General features: G+C 55.0%; 1 protein-coding gene across 4 annotated transcripts in view; it reads left to right on the forward strand.

Annotated features, from left to right (window-relative positions):
* Window positions 1-12,824, forward strand: part of LOC147093012 (zinc finger protein ubi-d4-like) — a 43,163-nt gene extending 30,339 nt beyond the window's left edge. For 2 of the 4 annotated variants that reach the window (XM_085976342.1, XM_085976344.1), the window contains 6 exons: window positions 2,832-2,969; window positions 6,658-6,696; window positions 8,347-8,475; window positions 9,560-9,672; window positions 10,610-10,691; window positions 11,666-12,824. In XM_085976342.1, the coding sequence (XP_085832468.1) occupies window positions 2,832-2,969; window positions 6,658-6,696; window positions 8,347-8,475; window positions 9,560-9,672; window positions 10,610-10,691; window positions 11,666-11,748 (584 nt within the window). In that variant the 3' untranslated portion in view covers window positions 11,749-12,824. The remainder of the gene's footprint in view (window positions 1-2,831; window positions 2,970-6,657; window positions 6,697-8,346; window positions 8,476-9,559; window positions 9,673-10,609; window positions 10,692-11,665) is intronic. The other 2 variants (XM_085976343.1, XM_085976345.1) reach the window with 1 other exon arrangement.
* Window positions 12,825-17,589: the final 4,765 nt, after the last annotated feature.

Raw genomic sequence — 17,589 nt, forward strand, 5'->3', positions numbered from 1 at the left:
TGTTTCTCAAATCCCCTCTAAACCTCCCGCCCTTTACCTTGAATCTATGCCCCCTAGTTATTGACCCTTCTACTAAGGGAAAAAGCTCCTCAGTATCCATCCTATCTATGCCCTTCATAATTTTGTACACCTCAATCATGTCCCCCCTCAGCCTCCTCTGCTCCAAGGAAAACAAACCCAATCTGCCCAGTCTTTCTTCATAGCTGAAGCGCTCCAGCCCTGGTAACATCCTGGTGAATCTCCTCTGCACCCTCTCCAAAGTGATCACATCCTTCCTGTAGTGTGGCGACCAGAACTGCACACAGTATTCCAGCTGTGGCCTAACCAGTGTTTTATACAGCTCCATCATAACCTCCTTGCTTTTATATTCTATGCCTCGGCTAATGAAGGCAAGTATCCCATATGCCTTTTTTACCACCTTATCCACCTGTTCCGCCGCCTTCAGGGATCTGTGCACTTGCACACCCAGACCCCTCTGCCCCTCCGTCTTGCCTAGGGTCTTACCATTCATTGCGTATTCCCTTGCCTTGTTAGTCCCCCCAAAGTGCATCACCTCGCACTTTTCCGGGTTAAATTCCATTTGCCACTGTTCCGCCCATCTGACCAACCCATCTATATCGTCCTGCAGACTGAGGCTACCCTCCTCGCTATTTACCACCCTACCAATTTTTGTATCATCCGCGAACTTACTGATCATACCTTTTACATTCATATCCAAGTCATTAATGTAGACCACAAACAGCAAGGGACCCAGCACCGATCCCTGTGGCACCCCACTGGCCACAGGCTTCCAGTCACAAAAACAACCTTCGACCATCACCCTCTGCCTTCTGCCACTAAGCCAGTTTTGTATCCAATGTGCCAAGGCACCCTGGATTCCATGGGCTCTTACCTTCTTGACCAGTCTCCTGTGCGGGACTTTATTGAAGGCCTTACTGAAATCCATGTATACCACATCCACTGCGTTACCCTCATCCACACACCTAGTCACCCCCTCAAAAAATTCAATCAAATTAGTCAGACATGATCTTCCCTTGACAAAGCCATGTTGACTATCCCTGATTAATCCTTGTCTCTCCAAGTGGAGACTAATTTTGTCCCTCAGAATTTTTTCCAATAATTTTCCTACCACTGATGTTAGGCTCACTGGCCTGTAGTTCCCCGGTTTTTCCCTACTTCCCTTCTTGAATAATGGTACTACATTAGCGGTTCTCCAGTCCTCTGGCACATCCCCTGTGGCCAGAGAGGTCCTGAATATATGTGTTAGAGCCCCCGCAATCTCTTCCTTTGCCTCACACAGCAGCCTGGGATACATTTCATCCGGGCCTGGGGATTTATCCATTTTTAGGCCTGCTAAAACCGCCAATACCTCCTCCCTCTCGATGTTAATATGTTCGAGCATATCACAGTCCCCCCGCCCTATTTCTATGTCTACATCGTCCTCCTCCATAGTGAAAATAGATGTCCATGGAGACTCTCTCTTCCTTTCCATTACCAAGGTACAAAATTGACGGGCAGGGAAAGACCAGCAGCTCCATCAAGCCTGCTGCACACTCATGCTATCTGGAGCATCATTACTGAGCAGTACCTCCCTCCCTCGTACCCCTGCAGCCATGCAATCTCCTGGGAGAGGCAAGGAAACAGAGACAAACCCTAGATCCAATAAGGGGAAATATACTCTGGGGAAATTCCTCTCTGACCCCCTCAGGCGATGGAAGCCCAGTCCGGGAGATCGCACGGACCGTGTGTTGTCTGTAAAGTCACTAAGAGCTATTCAGTTCAAACAAGACGGCCTAAAATACTACTTTTGATCGCGACAAAAGAAATTTCAATATGTGTGCCTTAAAATCAGTCGGCCTGCCGATCATACATGTATACATACAACCCAAACCCTGGAGGTGTTTGTGATGGAATGGAATGGTTTGCCCCCTCCCTCAAGTACCTGACCAGAAATAATACCTTTCTGTGGGCCAAAGGTACAAGGATCCAGAACTGAGAGGTTATCACTGTAAGAAAAGACTGAACAGGCTGAGGGTGACCTGATCGAGGTCTTTAAGATTATGCCGGGGTTCGATAGGGTAGACATAGAGAAGATGTTTCCACTTGTGGGGGAGACCAGAACTAGGGGCCGTCAATATAAGATCGTCACTAATAAATCCAATCGGGAATTGAGGAGAAACTTCTTTACCCAGAGAGTGGGGAGAATGTGGAACTCGCTGCCACAGGGAGTGGTCGAGGCGAATAGCAGAGATGGATTTAAGGGGAAGCTGGATAAACACACGAGGGAGACAGGAATAGAAGGATCTGCTGATAGGGGGGAGATGAAGAGGGTGGGAGGAGGCTCGAGTGGAGCAGAAACACCGGCACGGAGCAGATGGGCCGAATGGCCTGTTTCTGTGCTGTAAACACTGTGTAATTCTCGGTGATTGAGCCTGGTTTTTAACTGTACATATACCGTGATGGAAAGAAGCCAATGGCGCATACATCACCGAAGCAAATTGACCAAAAGCTGACCGTTCAAGCCTGATGCTCTGTCCTGTCACAACACTGCAATTCCTGTGCTTAGTTTTGCTTGTTTTCTTTACCTCGTTTCCCCAGCCACGTTTTATTTGGCTGCCTGCTCTCCTCACTACCTGCCATTTCGTAGGCTGAAAGTAGCCCTTGCTTTGTCGCGATAAATGAATCAGGCAAGCGGTAATCCCCGGCTTGGTGTGCCTTTAGAGTGAATGGTATACAAAACTTCCCAACTCCGGTATTTGATTCACCCAGCGTTTAGTCAGTGGCTCCGGCTAGTTTCCTGAATTCTCCTTTCTTTCTTCCTCCCGTCACAGTCTGTGGCAAGCGCTACAAGAACCGGCCGGGTCTCAGCTATCACTACGCACATTCCCATCTGGCAGACGAGGAGGGCGACGATGAGAAGGACCTGGAGCCACAGATCCCGATATCGCACAGAAGAGAGGAACGTAAGTGTGCGTGGCTGTAATCTTTCTATTTCTTGGGGGCGGGAGGGAAGGGGTTGGGTGCATGTCTAACGTGCGTCGGTTTCAACCAATCGGTCGGATTGCGCGGCCTGACAGCGGTCCTCTGTGACACTGCATTCTCTCCCACTGTTAGCAAATCAGATCAAATATCTCGCCTAACCAGTTCGCTTCCCTTTCAGTACTGTTTCCACTGGTGGTAACCAAGGACACAGATTGAAGATAATTGGTAAAACGGCCAGAGGGGAGATGAGGAGAATGTTTTTCCGCAGCGAGTTGTTGTGATCTGGAATGCGCTGCCTGAAAGGACAGTGGAAGCAGATTCAATAGTAACTTTCAAAAGGCTGTATTGGGGAGGGGGAGCCCTGGGATTGGCTGTATTGTGGAGGAGTCCTGTGAGTGGCTGTATTGGAGGGAGTAGCCATGTGATTGGCTGTATTGGAGGGAGGAGCCCTGGGATTGGGTGTAATGGGGAAGAGGCGCCATGTGATTGGCTGTATTGGAGAGAGGAGCCCTGTGATTGGCTGCCTCAATGAGGGAAGAGGCGGAGCCCATCGATTGGCAGTATTGTGGGGAGGAAGAGCCCTGTGATTGGCTGTATTGAGGGGGTAGGAGCCCTGTGATTGGCTGTCTCAATGGGAGGGGGAGAGACTCCTGCCCGGGGTCACGTGCTCACACCTCCCCGGGCTTACCCGCCGCCATGTGAAGATCACCCAACAAAGTCAACCAATCGGCAACTCTTGGAAACAGAGCAACTTTCACAAGGGAACTGGATAAATAAATACTCAAAAAGGAAAATATTTGCAGGGCTGTGGGGAGAGAGCAGGGGGGAGTGGGACTAATTGGAGAGCTCTTTCAAAGAGCCGGCACAGGCACGATGGGCCGAATGGCCTCCTCCTGTGCTGTGTGATTCTGTGAATCCACCCACTGATCGCTGGACACTTTACAGTTCCTCGGAAGCTGAAAGGTTTCTTTGAGCACCTGAGCTTTGAAGTTTGACCTTCGAGTCCCGTGCGTGAGGAGGGAGCCGTGAATGGTTTTGAGACTTTTACTTGCTTTTCCGTAAGGTGCTGACTGGCGCTGGGCAGCAGCCAGGCTGGCACCGGGGGCCACTCCGGCAGACCACTCCAGCGGCCGTTCTGTACACGGGAGCCTGAGGCAGTGGGTGTGGCTGGGCTATTTAATGGCAAGGAAATCCCAGCCCAGCCCGATGTCCCACACACCAAGCCCCTGCAAGCAGCAATCATTGCGTAGCGATCGAAGACGAGATGATATCCTGACCTGTGCCCCCTCCCCAACCCGCCACGCCACACCTGACATCACCAAAGTCCGCACAGGTCAAGGATAAGTCTTCACGGTCTATATAGAAAGACAGACTCCCATTTCTCCTGCGCCTTTCACAACCTCAGGACCTCCCAAAGCACTTTACAGCCAATTTTTAAGTGTGGTCACTGTTGTAATGTGGGAAACGCGGCAGCCAATTTGCGCACAGCAAGCTCCCACAAACAGAAATGTGATAATGACCGGATCATCTGTTTTTTAGTGATGTTGGTTGAGGGATAAATATTGGCCCCAGGACACCGGGGAGAACTCCCCCTGCTCTTCTTCAAAATAGCACCATGGGATCTTTTACATCCACCTCAGAGGGCAGACGGGGCCTCGGTTTAATGTCTCCTCCGACAAACTGCTCCTCCGACAGTGCGGCACTCCCTCAGTACTGTCCCTCCGACAGTACGGCGCTCCCTCAGTACCGCCCCTCCGACAGTGCGGCGCTCCCTCAGTACTGCCCCTCCGACAGTGCGGCGCTCCCTCAGTACCGCCCCTCCGACAGTGCGGCGCTCCCTCAGTACCGCCCCTCCGACAGTGCAGCGCTCCCTCAGTACTGCCCCTCCCACAGTGCGGCACTCCCTTAGTACTGCCCCTCCGACAGTGCGGCGCTCCCCCTCAGTACTGCCCCTCCGACAGTACGGCGCTCCCTCAGTACCGCCCCTCCGACAGTGCGGCGCTCCCTCAGTACCGCCCCTCCGACAGTGCGGCGCTCCCTCAGTACTGCCCCTCCCACAGTGCGGCGCTCCCTCAGTACTGCCCCTCCCACAGTGCGGCACTCCCTCAGTACCGCCCCTCCGACAGTGCGGCGCTCCCTCAGTACCGCCCCTCTGACAGTGCGGCGCTCCCTCGGTACTGACACTGGGAGTGTTGGCCTGGATTACGGGGCTCAAGTCTCTGGAGTGGGGGCTTGAACCCAGTGAGCCACGGCTGATAGTTTGGTGCTAGAGCGCGTGGACACTTGCCCTCAATCCGTCACGCTGCCCTGAGATTATTTTATACCGTGCCTGTATGATCTATGAAGCTAATTGTGAAAGTGACATAATTGTATCGTTAACCCAGTTATAATTCAGTCTTTTTTTCCAGAACGGTTTCTGTCTTTCTCGACAGCTCCTACAGTGGTTCCTGTGAGGGAACCTTGTGCCTTTGAACAATCCAGGAGCTCTTCCTTTTTCACAGGCTGGGTCACCCACGGCCGAACAATTCCCGGGGCTCGGCGGGTTAAATTATGAGGACAGGTTGCATAAACTTGGCTTGTATTCCCTTGAGTTAGAAAATTGTGAGGTTAATCTGTTAAAATGTTAAAAGGATTCGATAGGGTAGAGAGAGCGAAACTATTTCCTCTGGTGGGGGGAGTCCAGAACAAGGGGGCAGAACCTTAAAATTAGAGCCAGGCCGTTCAGGGGTGATGTCAGGAAGCACTTCTTCACACAAAGGGTGGCGGAAATCAGGAACTCTCTCCCCCAAAAGGCTGTGGGGTTTGATAGGTTTTGGTTGGGTATCGCGGGATATGGAGCAAAGGCGGGGTAATGGAGTTGAGGAGCGGGTCAGCCGTGATCTCATTGAATGGCGGAATAGGCTCGAGGGGCTGAATGGCCTCTTCCTGTTCCTGTGTAACAGGCTCGAGGGGCTGAATGGCCTCCTCCTGTTTCTAAATGCCGTTATCTGCATACTGGAGAGTTCTGCTTTCTTTGACTCTTACTGGAATTCTTTCTTGTGTTTGTTCACCTCCTTACGAGATTAAATAAGTTAGCCTATGACAGTGGAAGGTCGGTTCAGGGCGCGCTCGATGCCGCGCAGGGACCTTTCCTGATTCCCTATTGATTTCCAAAATATACTTGCTCCCCTGATGGCTCATTCGGTGAATATCCTGACTGCGTGACGTGAGCCGTACAGATCAGGCAGTCCTCGGGTTTGGTCTGTGCTGACTTTGCTGATCGCAGCCAGGACAGAAGGTAGGGGAAGAGGCTTTGCTACAGTTGACCTCAGTGCCATTTGTGGGGTGGGGGGTGGAGGTGGCGGTGGCGGTGGTTGGGGGTCAAGTCAGTCAGGGTTCCTGTTCCTGTTCGCTGCCCAGTGACGTCCTGCTGGGAAGTAGAGACGGGACAAAGCTTGACTGTGATGCCTTCTGCAGTCGAGCAGCCTGCTGGCACTAGTGTGCATGAAATAAAGGGGCACTTGGGCCGAGGTACCAGAGGGCGGTTGACACCCATCAAAGTGTACCCCTGCAAGAGTCAGCCCCGCACCCTCTTAGAACCCTGAAGAGTTTGTGTGACTGACGATTAGGGAACTAGTAGCAGGAGAAAGCCCAGAATGCTTGTCTTTTCTCACTGTCCCCTTCTCTTCATTGCAGTGGGTCGACCTCCAGGTGACTTCAGAAAGTTGAAAGCAGGTCTGGAGCAAACCTCTCTTATTACCTTACTGTATTGGGGCGTGGGGAGGTGCGGGCGACAACTATGAGCAGGCCGGGTACCTGTGAAGCTGACACTGCCCTCGTGCTGAACTGGTCGGGAGCGGGCGGGTCCTGTGGGTGTCGGAGGAGGTTTACAGGTTGCAAATATCTCCGAGCTGCTGAATGATTTTACCTGCTGGAGTCTGGGCCAGTGTAAAGTATCCCACTCTCCTCTCTCGGAGTCCTGGACGGTCCTGTTACTGTAAATATCAACCATTTAAAATCGAACTAATCACACAGCGTGCTTTGGAGGGACTTGTTCACTCTCTCTCCCCTGCACCAATCCCAGGCTGTGCGAGGGAGTGGGCAGCCTGCGCCGAGTGATGTCCGGTGCTGCCAGAGCCCGATAGCCCGCACTCCCTCCGTGGGAATCATCTCGCACCCACTCTGCTGCACAAAGGGAGAGGCTGTGTTCACATTCGTGAGACTCCCCCACCCAGGGGCAACTAACCGTTCACACAGGGCAGGGCAGGCCCCCCCACCCCACTCCACCCCTGTGAAGACAGAGGGGCTGAAAACAGACAATTGGATACATGGCAGTTGCAAAGTAGTAAAGACATCGGGAAGCGATAGCTGTCAGCTGGGGTACAGGGTGAGGCCGAGGGGAGGGGGGTACGGGAGATACAGGGGGGGGAGGGTACGGGGGATGGGGGGCTACGATGGGGAACAGGGAGGGGGGTACGGGGAGGGCGGGTACGGGGTGGCGTACAGGGGAGGGTGGGTACAGGGCAAGGGGGATACGGGGGGGCGAGGCCGAGGTACGGGGGGGAGGGGGGCTACGATGGGGGAGGGGGGTACAGGGGAGGGTGGATACGGGGGGGCGTACAGGGGAGGGTGGGTACGGGGTGAGGGGGATACGGGGGATACAGGGGGGGCGAGGCCGAGGTACGGGGGGGAGGGGGGCTACGATGGGGGAGGGGGGGGTACAGGGGAGGGTGGATACGGGGGGCGTACAGGGGAGGGTGGGTACAGGGTGAGGGGGGTACGGGGGATACGGGGGGGCGAGGCCGAGGTACGGGGGGGGAGGGGGGCTACGAAGGGGAACGGGGAGGGGGGTACAGGGGAGGGTGGATACGGGGGGGCGTACAGGGGAGGGCGGGTACGGGGCGAGGGGGGTACGGGGTGAGGGGGATACAGGGGGGGCGAGGCCGAGGTACGGGGGGGGAGGGGGGCTACGAAGCGGAACGGGGAGGGGGGTACAGGGGAGGGTGGATACGGGGGGGCGTACAGGGGAGGGCGGGTACGGGGCGAGGGGGGTACGGGGTGAGGGGGATACAGGGGGGGCGAGGCCGGGGGGAGGAGGGGTACGATGGGGAGCAGGGGGTACAGGGAGGAAAGGCCGGGGGGAGGAGGGGTACGATGGGGAGCAGGGGGGGCGAGGCCGGGGGGGAGGGGGGCTACGATGGGGAACAGGGGGTACAGGGGAGGCCGGGTATGGGGCGAGGGGGGGTACGGGGTGAGGGGGTCATTCATCGCATTTTTGCTCTAACCGGGTAAGCGATGATCCTGTAGTTGCTGAGTACGTGACCTGTTTAGTGATGTTATTCACGGGGAGTTCTGATTCCGTTGTTTCCTGCTTTGAATTTGCAGCCAAGAAGGGGCCTGATGGACTGGCCTTGCCCAACAATTACTGTGATTTCTGCCTGGGCGATTCAAGATTAAACAAGAAGACGGGGCAGTCGGAAGAGCTGGTGTCCTGCTCCGACTGTGGCCGCTCAGGTACTCTGCTTTACCGTGTGACATCTTATATAGAATTACACAGAATGTACAGCACAGAAACAGGCCATTCGGCCCACCTGCTCCGTGCCGGTGTTTCTGCTCCACACCAGCCTCCTCCCACCCCTCTTCATCTCACCCTATCACCATATCCTTCTATTCCTTTCTCCCTCATGTGTTTATCCAGCTTCCCCTTAAATCCATCTCTGCTATTCGCCTCAACCACTCCCTGTGGCAGCGAGTTCCACATTCTCTGGGGAAAGAAGTTTCTCCTGAATTCCCGATTGGATTTATTAGTGACGATCTTATATTGATGGCCCCTAGCTCTGGTCTCCCCCACAAGTGGAAACATCTTCTCTACGTCTACTTTATCGAACTCTTCATAATGTTAAAGACCTCGATCAGGTCTCCCCTCAGCCTTCTCTTTTCTAGAGAAAAGAGCCCCGGCCTGTTCATCCTTTCCTGATAGTTAGAATCTCTCAGTTCTGGTATCATCCTTGTAAATCTTTTTTGCACCTTATTTAGTGCCTCTATATCCTTTTTAATAATATGGCGACCAGAGCTGTTCACAGTGCTCCAAGTGTGGGATATGGAGACCAGAACTGTGCACAGTAACTCCGAGTGTGGGATATGGAGACCGGAACTGTGCACAGTAACTCCACGTGTGGGATATGGAGACCAGAACTGTGCACAGTAACTCCAGTGTGGGATATGGAGACTGGAACTGTGCACAGTAACTCCACGTGTGGGATATGGAGACCAGAACTGTGCACAGTAACTCCAGTGTGGGATATGGAGACTAGAACTGTGCACAGTAACTCCAAGTGTGGGATATGGAGACCAGAACTGTGCACCGTAACTCCGAGTGTGGGATATGGAGACCGGAACTGTGCACAGTAACTCCAGTGTGGGATATGGAGACCAGAACTGTGCACAGTAACTCCAAGTGTGGGATATCTGAGGTTTGATACGAGTTTAACTCTTTCAAGGAGCCGGCACGGGTACGATGGGCCGAATGTGCTGTGATTGTATGAGCTGTGATTGGGAAGTGAAAAGCCGTGCGGTAAACAAGTGCTTCTTTCTCCAGGACACCCTTCGTGCCTGCAGTTCACGCCGGTGATGATGGCGGCGGTGAAAACCTACCGGTGGCAGTGCATAGAGTGCAAGTGCTGCAACCTGTGCGGCACCTCGGAGAACGATGTAAGTATGGGGAGCGGGAGGGAGCCCAGGCTGTCGAGCACTCACTCCCCTCTGAACTTGTACAGAGGAAAGCGCAGGGGAGCTGTCATCTGTTCACAACAGCTTCACTTCTCTTTATTAACTGTCCCGTCTGCTCTCTCAGGTGGACGTAGAAGACCCCACGGCCACTATTGGAAGAAGAGCAGGGGGAGTTCTCCCCGGTGTCCTGGGGCCAATATTTATTAGGCTTATATTCGTTAGAGTTTAGAAGAATGAGAGGGGATCTCATTGAAACTTATAAAATTCTAACAGGACTAGACAGACTAGATGCTGGAAGGATGCTCCCGATGGTCGGGGAGTCCAGAACCAGGGGTCACAGTCTAAGGATAAGGGGTAGGCCATTTAGGACAGAGATGAGGAGGAATTTCTTCACCCAGAGAGTGGTGAACCTGTGGAATTCTCTACCACAGAAGGCAGTTGAGGCCAATTCATTAAATATATTCAAGAAGGAGTTAGATATATTTCTTAAGGCTAAAGGGATCAAGGGATATGGGGAGAAAGCAGGGACAGGGTACTGAATTTGGATGATCAGCCATGATCTCATTGAATGGCAAAGCAGGCTCGAGGGGCCGAATGGCCTACTCCCGCTCCTATCTTCTATGTTTCTATGTTTATCCCTCAACCAACATCACTGAAACAGATGATCGGGTCATTATCGCATTGCTGTTTGTTAGAGCTTGCTGTGCGCAAATTGGCTGCCGCGTTTTCTACATTACAACAGTGACCACACTTCAAAAAAAGTACTTCATTGGCTGTGAAGCGCTTTGGGACGTCCTGAGGTGGTGAGAGGCGGGGGGGAAATGGGAGTCTGTCTCGCTCGCCTCTGTAACTGGTGGCTCTGGTCAGCAACAGCTGGCAGTGTTATCCCGACTGATTTGCTGTGGTCTTTGGTTTGTAGGACCAGCTTCTGTTCTGCGATGACTGCGACCGCGGATACCACATGTACTGCCTAACCCCGCCCATGTCGGAGCCCCCCGAAGGTGAGCAATCTCCTTTTTCTCCGTAATGCTAAATTATCTTCACCCTTTCCTGCCTTCAGCGGGTGAACAAGATGTGGGTCTTCTAGTCTGTGCCCGCGCTGTTTGGCAGACGGCCCCTCGACGGTTGTACAGGAACGATTGGTGTCAGCTGGGGGTGGGGGGGCCGGGGCAGAGGCGGGCTGCCATTGTTCTTCAGCCAGCGCCGCCCCCTGATAACCAGAGTGCTTCAGTGAGTCGGGCCGCGCGTTTTCCTTTTCCGCTGCTGCCCTCGCCATCCCCTCCCCAACAGTACTGATCCCTTGTGTGGGCCCCGGTCCCCCTCTGGTACCTCACCCAAGTGATGACGCCTCCTGCGAGACTGAGCAGTCATTCGGGTTGGTGGACCGTGGGAGGCATCACACCCGAACCTGATTGCGTTCCTCCTTTCTCTTATTCTTTCGTTCTCTTTTTTTCTTTCTTTCTTCCCTCCCTCCCTCTTCCTTTCACTGACCCCGTTGACCCTGGGGCCCTGGTCTGCACAGTTCACTGGGCACAGCATTTGCACAGTAAGCCAGTGACAGAGTTTGACATGTTTGAAGGAGCGGCCACAACATGGGTGCGATTTGACCCTTTGACCATTTGGTTGTAAAGTCGGGGCTGTAACCGAGCATTGCCCCAAAGAGAGACGATCCCTCACAACAGCACTGAGACATGACACCGGATCAGCCCGGGGTTTGCTGGCTCCTGCACTACGCTGGTCCAGCAGCAGATGTTGCTGTTACACTGAGTAATCACGTGCGGGAGGGCTCGTGTCCATCCCGGGCGGGGCATGGCGGGTTACTCCTGTGATCCTCGGCAATGGGCTAGCAGACAGTGTGGTGCAGGCCAGCTGGCCAATAGTGAGCCACGCAAGGGGAGAGAATGCTTGAAATGACCCTGCAATCCTACAGTATCTGTGCTCACGCACTTGTTTCCCCCCCCCATCTCTTTTACAGGAAGCTGGAGCTGCCGCCTGTGTCTGGATACACTGAAAGAAAAAGCCTCGATTTACCAAAACCCCAACCCTCCTCCTTCCTAATGCACCCGACCGGGACAGGAGGGGCTCTAGCGGGTGGCGGGGAAGTGGCATTACATGTGTTGTCAGTCAAACTCACCGCAGGGGGTAGCACTATCTGCCGTTCTCAGACAGATACCTGTAGAGGCGTGTGTGTGTGAGAGAGCGGGGCAGTATGTAGCTCTGTGTGTGTGAGAGAGAGAGAGAGAGAGAGCGGGGCAGTATGTGGCTCTGTGTGTGTGTGAGAGAGAGAGCGGGGCAGTATGTAGCTCTGTGTGTGTGTGAGAGAGAGCGGGGCAGCATGTGGCTCTGTGTGTGTGTGAGAGAGAGAGCGGGGCAGTATGTAGCTCTGTGTGTGTGAGAGAGAGCGGGGCAGTATGTAGCTCTGTGTGTGTGTGAGAGAGAGAGCGGGGCAGTATGTGGCTCTGTGAGAGAGAGAGAGAGAGAGAGCGGGGCAGTATGTAGCTCTGTGTGTGAGAGAGAGAGCGGGGCAGTATGTAGCTCTGTGTGTGTGAGAGAGAGAGAGCGGGGCAGTATGTAGCTCTGTGTGTGAGAGAGGGAGAGCGGGGCAGTATGTAGCTCTGTGTGTGAGAGAGAGAGAGCGGGGCAGTATGTAGCTCTGTGTGTGTGAGAGAGAGAGAGCGGGGCAGTATGTGGCTCTGTGAGAGAGAGAGAGCGGGGCAGTATGTAGCTCTGTGTGAGAGAGAGAGAGAGAGAGCGGGGCAGTATGTGTGTGTGAGAGAGAGAGAGCGGGGCAGTATGTGGCTCTGTGAGAGAGAGAGAGAGCGGGGCAGTATGTAGCTCTGAGAGAGAGAGAGAGCGGGGCAGTATGTATGTGTGAGAGAGAGAGAGAGAGCGGGGCAGTATATGTGTGTGAGAGAGAGAGAGCGGGGCAGTATGTGTGTGTGTGAGAGAGAGAGCGGGGCAGTATGTAGCTCTGTGTGAGAGAGAGAGCGGGGCAGTATGTGGCTCTGTGAGAGAGAGAGAGAGCGGGGCAGTATGTAGCTCTGTGTGTGTGAGAGAGAGAGAGCGGGGCAGTATGTAGCTCTGTGTGTGTGAGAGAGAGAGAGCGGGGCAGTATGTGGCTCTTGTGTGTGAGAGAGAGCGGGGCAGTATGTAGCTCTGTGTGTGAGAGAGAGAGAGAGCGGGGCAGTATGTAGCTCTGTGTGTGTGAGAGAGAGAGAGCGGGGCAGTATGTAGCTCTGTGTGTGTGAGAGAGAGAGAGCGGGGCAGTATGTGGCTCTTGTGTGTGAGAGAGAGCGGGGCAGTATGTAGCTCTGTGTGTGAGAGAGAGAGAGAGCGGGGCAGTATGTGTCTGTGTGTGAGAGAGAGAGAGCGGGGCAGTATGTGTCTGTGTGAGAGAGAGAGAGAGAGAGCGGGGCAGTATGTGTCTGTGTGTGAGAGAGAGAGAGCAGGGCAGTATGTAGCTCTGTGTGTGAGAGAGAGAGCGGGGCAGTATGTGTCTGTGTGTGTGTGAGAGCGGGGCAGTATGTAGCTGTGTCTGTGTGAGAGAGAGAGCGGGGCAGTCTGTGTCTGTGTGTGAGAGCGGGGCAGTATGTAGCTGTGTCTGTGTGTGAGAGAGAGAGCGGGGCAGTATGTAGCTCTGTGTGTGAGAGAGAGAGAGAGCGGGGCAGTATGTGTCTGTGTGTGTGAGAGCGGGGCAGTATGTAGCTGTGTCTGTGTGAGAGAGAGAGCGGGGCAGTCTGTGTCTGTGTGTGAGAGCGGGGCAGTATGTAGCTGTGTCTGTGTGAGAGAGAGAGCGGGGCAGTATGTAGCTCTGTGTGTGAGAGAGAGAGAGAGCGGGGCAGTATGTGTCTGTGTGTGAGAGAGAGAGCGGGGCAGTCTGTGTCTATGTGAGAGAGAGAGAGCAGGACAGTATGTGGCTCTGTGTGTGAGAGAGAGAGCGGGGCAGTATGTAGCTCTGTGTGTGTGTGAGAGAGAGCGGGACAGTATGTAGCTGTGTGTGTGAGAGAGAGAGAGCGGGGCAGTATGTAGCTCTGTGTGTGAGAGAGAGAGCGGGGCAGTATGTAGCTCTGTGTGTGTGTGAGAGAGAGCGGGACAGTATGTAGCTCTGTGTGTGTGAGAGAGAGAGAGAGAGCGGGGCAGTATGTAGCTCTGTGTGTGTGTGAGAGAGAGAGAGAGCGGGGCAGTATGTGGCTCTGTGTGTGTGTGAGAGAGAGAGAGAGAGAGCGGGGCAGTGTGCCTCTGTGTGATTTATACACCTCATATCATATTTGCACCCTGTGTGAACACTACAATTTTAAAGGGGCAGCAAGCTTGAGTTCGATAATCCAGTTGGATCAGATCAGTGACCCCCACAGAGCTGGTCCATGAGGGCATGGCCCGAGATTCGTACACATAGAAGCCGTCCACCTCCGGCGCCACCCTCTCCCCGCCCCCGGTGAGTGACGCGCTCCCTCTGTGACTGTCCCTAGAATGTTTAGGGAGCAGGAGCCAGCACCCAAGAATTTGTTTTTTAATTAGTGCTCCTCCCTTTAAGGTGATGCCCCTTGCCCCCGTTGCCAGTCAAGGGTTGGTTTGAGCTGGTCATTGGCAAAGCCCCAGCGCAGTCTAGAACCTGCCTGCTACTCCTCCCCAACTCTGATCATCGGGACGGTAACTGAGACCGGCGGTTTTAGAAATCCGTCCTGTGATGGATTTCCACCTCGGTGGGTATTTTTAGGGTGTGGGGGAAACGCAAGGGGAGCATATCTAGGCTCCGGTCATCCACGAGAGAATTCCTGTAACCTTGTGAAGGGGAGGTGCGCCGATCTCTCCTCCTGCCTGGCTCGGGGTGGGGGTGCTGCAGTCCGGCTCCCCCCTATCCTCGTCCTCTCACCTGCCGTACGACAGCAAGGTTTGGAGAGCGCTCGATCGCTCGGTTTAACAGTGGCTCCACTCCACTGTGGCGGTTAATGCAGGGGGGGTTTTCTTGAGCAAATGGTTTGGGCGATCCAGGGTGCTCCTTGAATCCACGGGACGCTTTTAATATTCTTTATCTTTTGTTGAGCGGCGTTGCATGTTTCCTGTGCCCGGGCGGGGGGCGGGGGGGCGCTCTAGTGATTTAAAGGGACCAAGTATCACACCCCTGAAAGTGGAATGTACTGGCTGTATCTGCGATTCAACTGTGTTTACATTGCATCCTCTCTTTGTGGGTCCTTCCATTTAGCATTATCATTTAGAAACACAAAATAACTTATAGGAACAGGAGGAGGCCATTCATCCCCCTCGAGCCTGTTACACAGGAACAGGAGGAGGCCATTCAGCCCCTCGAGCCTGGTACACAGGAACAGGAGGAGGCCATTCAGCCCCTCGAGCCTGTTACACAGGAACAGGAGGAGGCCATTCAGCCCCTCGAGCCTGTTACACAGGAACAGGAGGAGGCCATTCAGCCCCTCGAGCCTGCTCCACCATTCAGTTAGACCATGCCTGATCTGTATCTTAACTCCAGCTACCCGCCTTGGTTCCGTAACCCTTAACACCCTGACCCAACAAAAATCTAACCATCTCAGCTTTGAAAATCTATCAATTGACCCCCAGCCTCGACAGCTTTTTGGGGGCGAGAGTTCCAGATTTCCGCCACCCTTTGTGTGAAGAAGTGCTTCCTGACATCACCCCTGAACGGCCTAGTTCAGGTTTTTTTTAAATGCTGGGTGTACCTTTTTAATAATCCCGGGACGGAGTCTCGGCGATTGCGGGATGGGTGTATTTCCTACTTTGCCCCCCCCCCCCCGGTGTGACTTCACGAAGCACTTCCCGTTGTTCTCGGGTAGAGTCTAGGCCATTCGGAGTTTCAGTCTGTTACAGGAGGTGAATCAGATGTAGGTTTGTACCTCCCCCCCGTCCTGCCTGGAGCCCCTTCCCTGCGGCATCACAGCCAGACACTTCCTGCCCCCCCCCCGGGGAAAAATACGCTGTCAAATTCCTCTCGGACCCCCTCAGGCAATCGAAAGCCAGTCCCGGAGATCCCACGTTCCGTGTGTTTGCCGTCGAGATGCTTGCCGTCTAAGAGCCTGTGCTAAGCAGTTGTTCCCAGTGAGAGTCGGCACCTTCAGCAGAGGAGCAGAGGAACGACACCTTTCTAGTGCGAGTGTGATTGGCGGCTGAGCGTACTGTTCCGCACCGGGGAGCCCATTGCAGCAGACGCCCGCCCTTACGCCAGTGATGTACCCATTAGCCGCGCACTTGTAGGGGAAGCCCCCGGGACCTTGGCATTCTGCGTGTGGGCGGCCAACGCCTGTCCCCAGCTCGCGGCCTCTCCTGCTCTGGAGCAGCTGCTAGGGGCAGTGTCAAAGGTCGGGGTCAAGGGGCAGCCCAGTAGATGTCCAGACTCTCCTCCTTTCCTCTTGCTGGTGAAGGGCCTTGTTCTCGCTGCGTACCCTCACCCCCTCCCAGCTCGCGTACCCTCACCCCCTCCCAGCTCGCGTACCCTCACCCCCTCCCAGCTCGCGTACCCTCACCCCCTCCCAGCTCGCCCCCCCCGTTGAATCTTTGCCTCCCCTAATGTCTTTGAACCCACTGCCTTACCAGGTTGATGATTCCGAATGCTTAACGCCCGTTCTGAATTTTTGTTTGAAGTGTTTTGTTTCGTGTGTGTTAATGATCATTCGGACGGGGTACCGGGGGTTCGCAGAGTGAGGGCGCGAGGGGTTCGCAGAGTGAGGGCGCGAGGGGTTCGCAGGCTGAGGGCGCGAGGGGTTCGCAGGCTGAGGGCGCGAGGGGTTCGCAGGCTGAGGGCGCGAGGGGTTCGCAGGCTGAGGGCGCGAGGGGTTCGCAGGCTGAGGGCGCGAGGGGTTCGCAGGCTGAGGGCGCGAGGGGTTCGCAGGCTGAGGGCGCGAGGGGTTCGCAGGCTGAGGGCGCGAGGGGTTCGCAGGCTGAGGGCGCGAGGGGTTCGCAGGCTGAGGGCGCGAGGGGTTCGCAGGCTGAGGGCGCGAGGGGTTCGCAGGCTGAGGGCGCGAGGGGTTCGCAGGCTGAGGGCGCGAGGGGTTCGCAGGCTGAGGGTTCGCAGGCTGAGGGTTCGCAGGCTGAGGGCGCGAGGGGTTCGCAGGCTGAGGGCGCGAGGGGTTCGCAGAGTGAGGGCGCGAGGGGTTCGCAGAGTGAGGGCGCGAGGGGTTCGCAGAGTGAGGGCGCGAGGGGTTCGCAGAGTGAGGGCGCGAGGGGTTCGCAGGCTGAGGGCGCGAGGGGTTCGCAGGGTGAGGGCGCGAGGGGTTCGCAGGGTGAGGGCGCGAGGGGTTCGCAGAGTGAGGGCGCGAGGGGTTCGCAGGCTGAGAGCGCGAGGGGTTCGCAGGGTGAGGGTGCGAGGGGTTCGCAGGCTGTTTTGTCCACGGGGAATGTGTTGCCGAGTTACTGGTGAAAGAGGGAGATGTGTTATTTACTCCTCGTATAAACCGTCCTTTTAAAAGGAAAAGCGTTTTCCCGGGAGATGGAGTGCGCTCGCGTTCTGCGGCTCCTCGCGAGCCGAGGGAGCTGTCCCGGATCACGGGGTAGGCCGGCGCTCCCTGCCCAGGCCTGGGCCTAGCCTCAGAACCGAGACTGAAAGGCCTGTGGCAAGTTTCCAGCAATTCCCGGTTGGAACATGCTGCCCACATAAGTCAAAGATGGTCAGGATTCTCTGCGGTGAAGTGTTTGGAGATGTTCGGGAGAGATGCCCAGGCGCGATACTTCAAGTAGATTGCTGCTGTTTGTGTCCCGCTTGATCCACTGCAGTCCCCTTCAGTGCCGCAGTGTCCAGCCTCGGAGGAGCACAGCCACCTATCTACCTTTAAATCGAAATAATTCTTCCATTGCCAACTTAAAAGATAAATAAATATGCAAGTCGACAGAATGGCTCTCCCTATCCCAGCATTGAGTTGCCCCCTTTCACCC

The sequence above is a fragment of the Somniosus microcephalus genome, unplaced genomic scaffold (assembly GCF_052327205.1).
Source record: "Somniosus microcephalus isolate GS21.2 unplaced genomic scaffold, FLI_Smic_1.0 unresolved_chr2, whole genome shotgun sequence".
NCBI classification, from domain to species: Eukaryota; Metazoa; Chordata; class Chondrichthyes; order Squaliformes; family Somniosidae; genus Somniosus; species Somniosus microcephalus.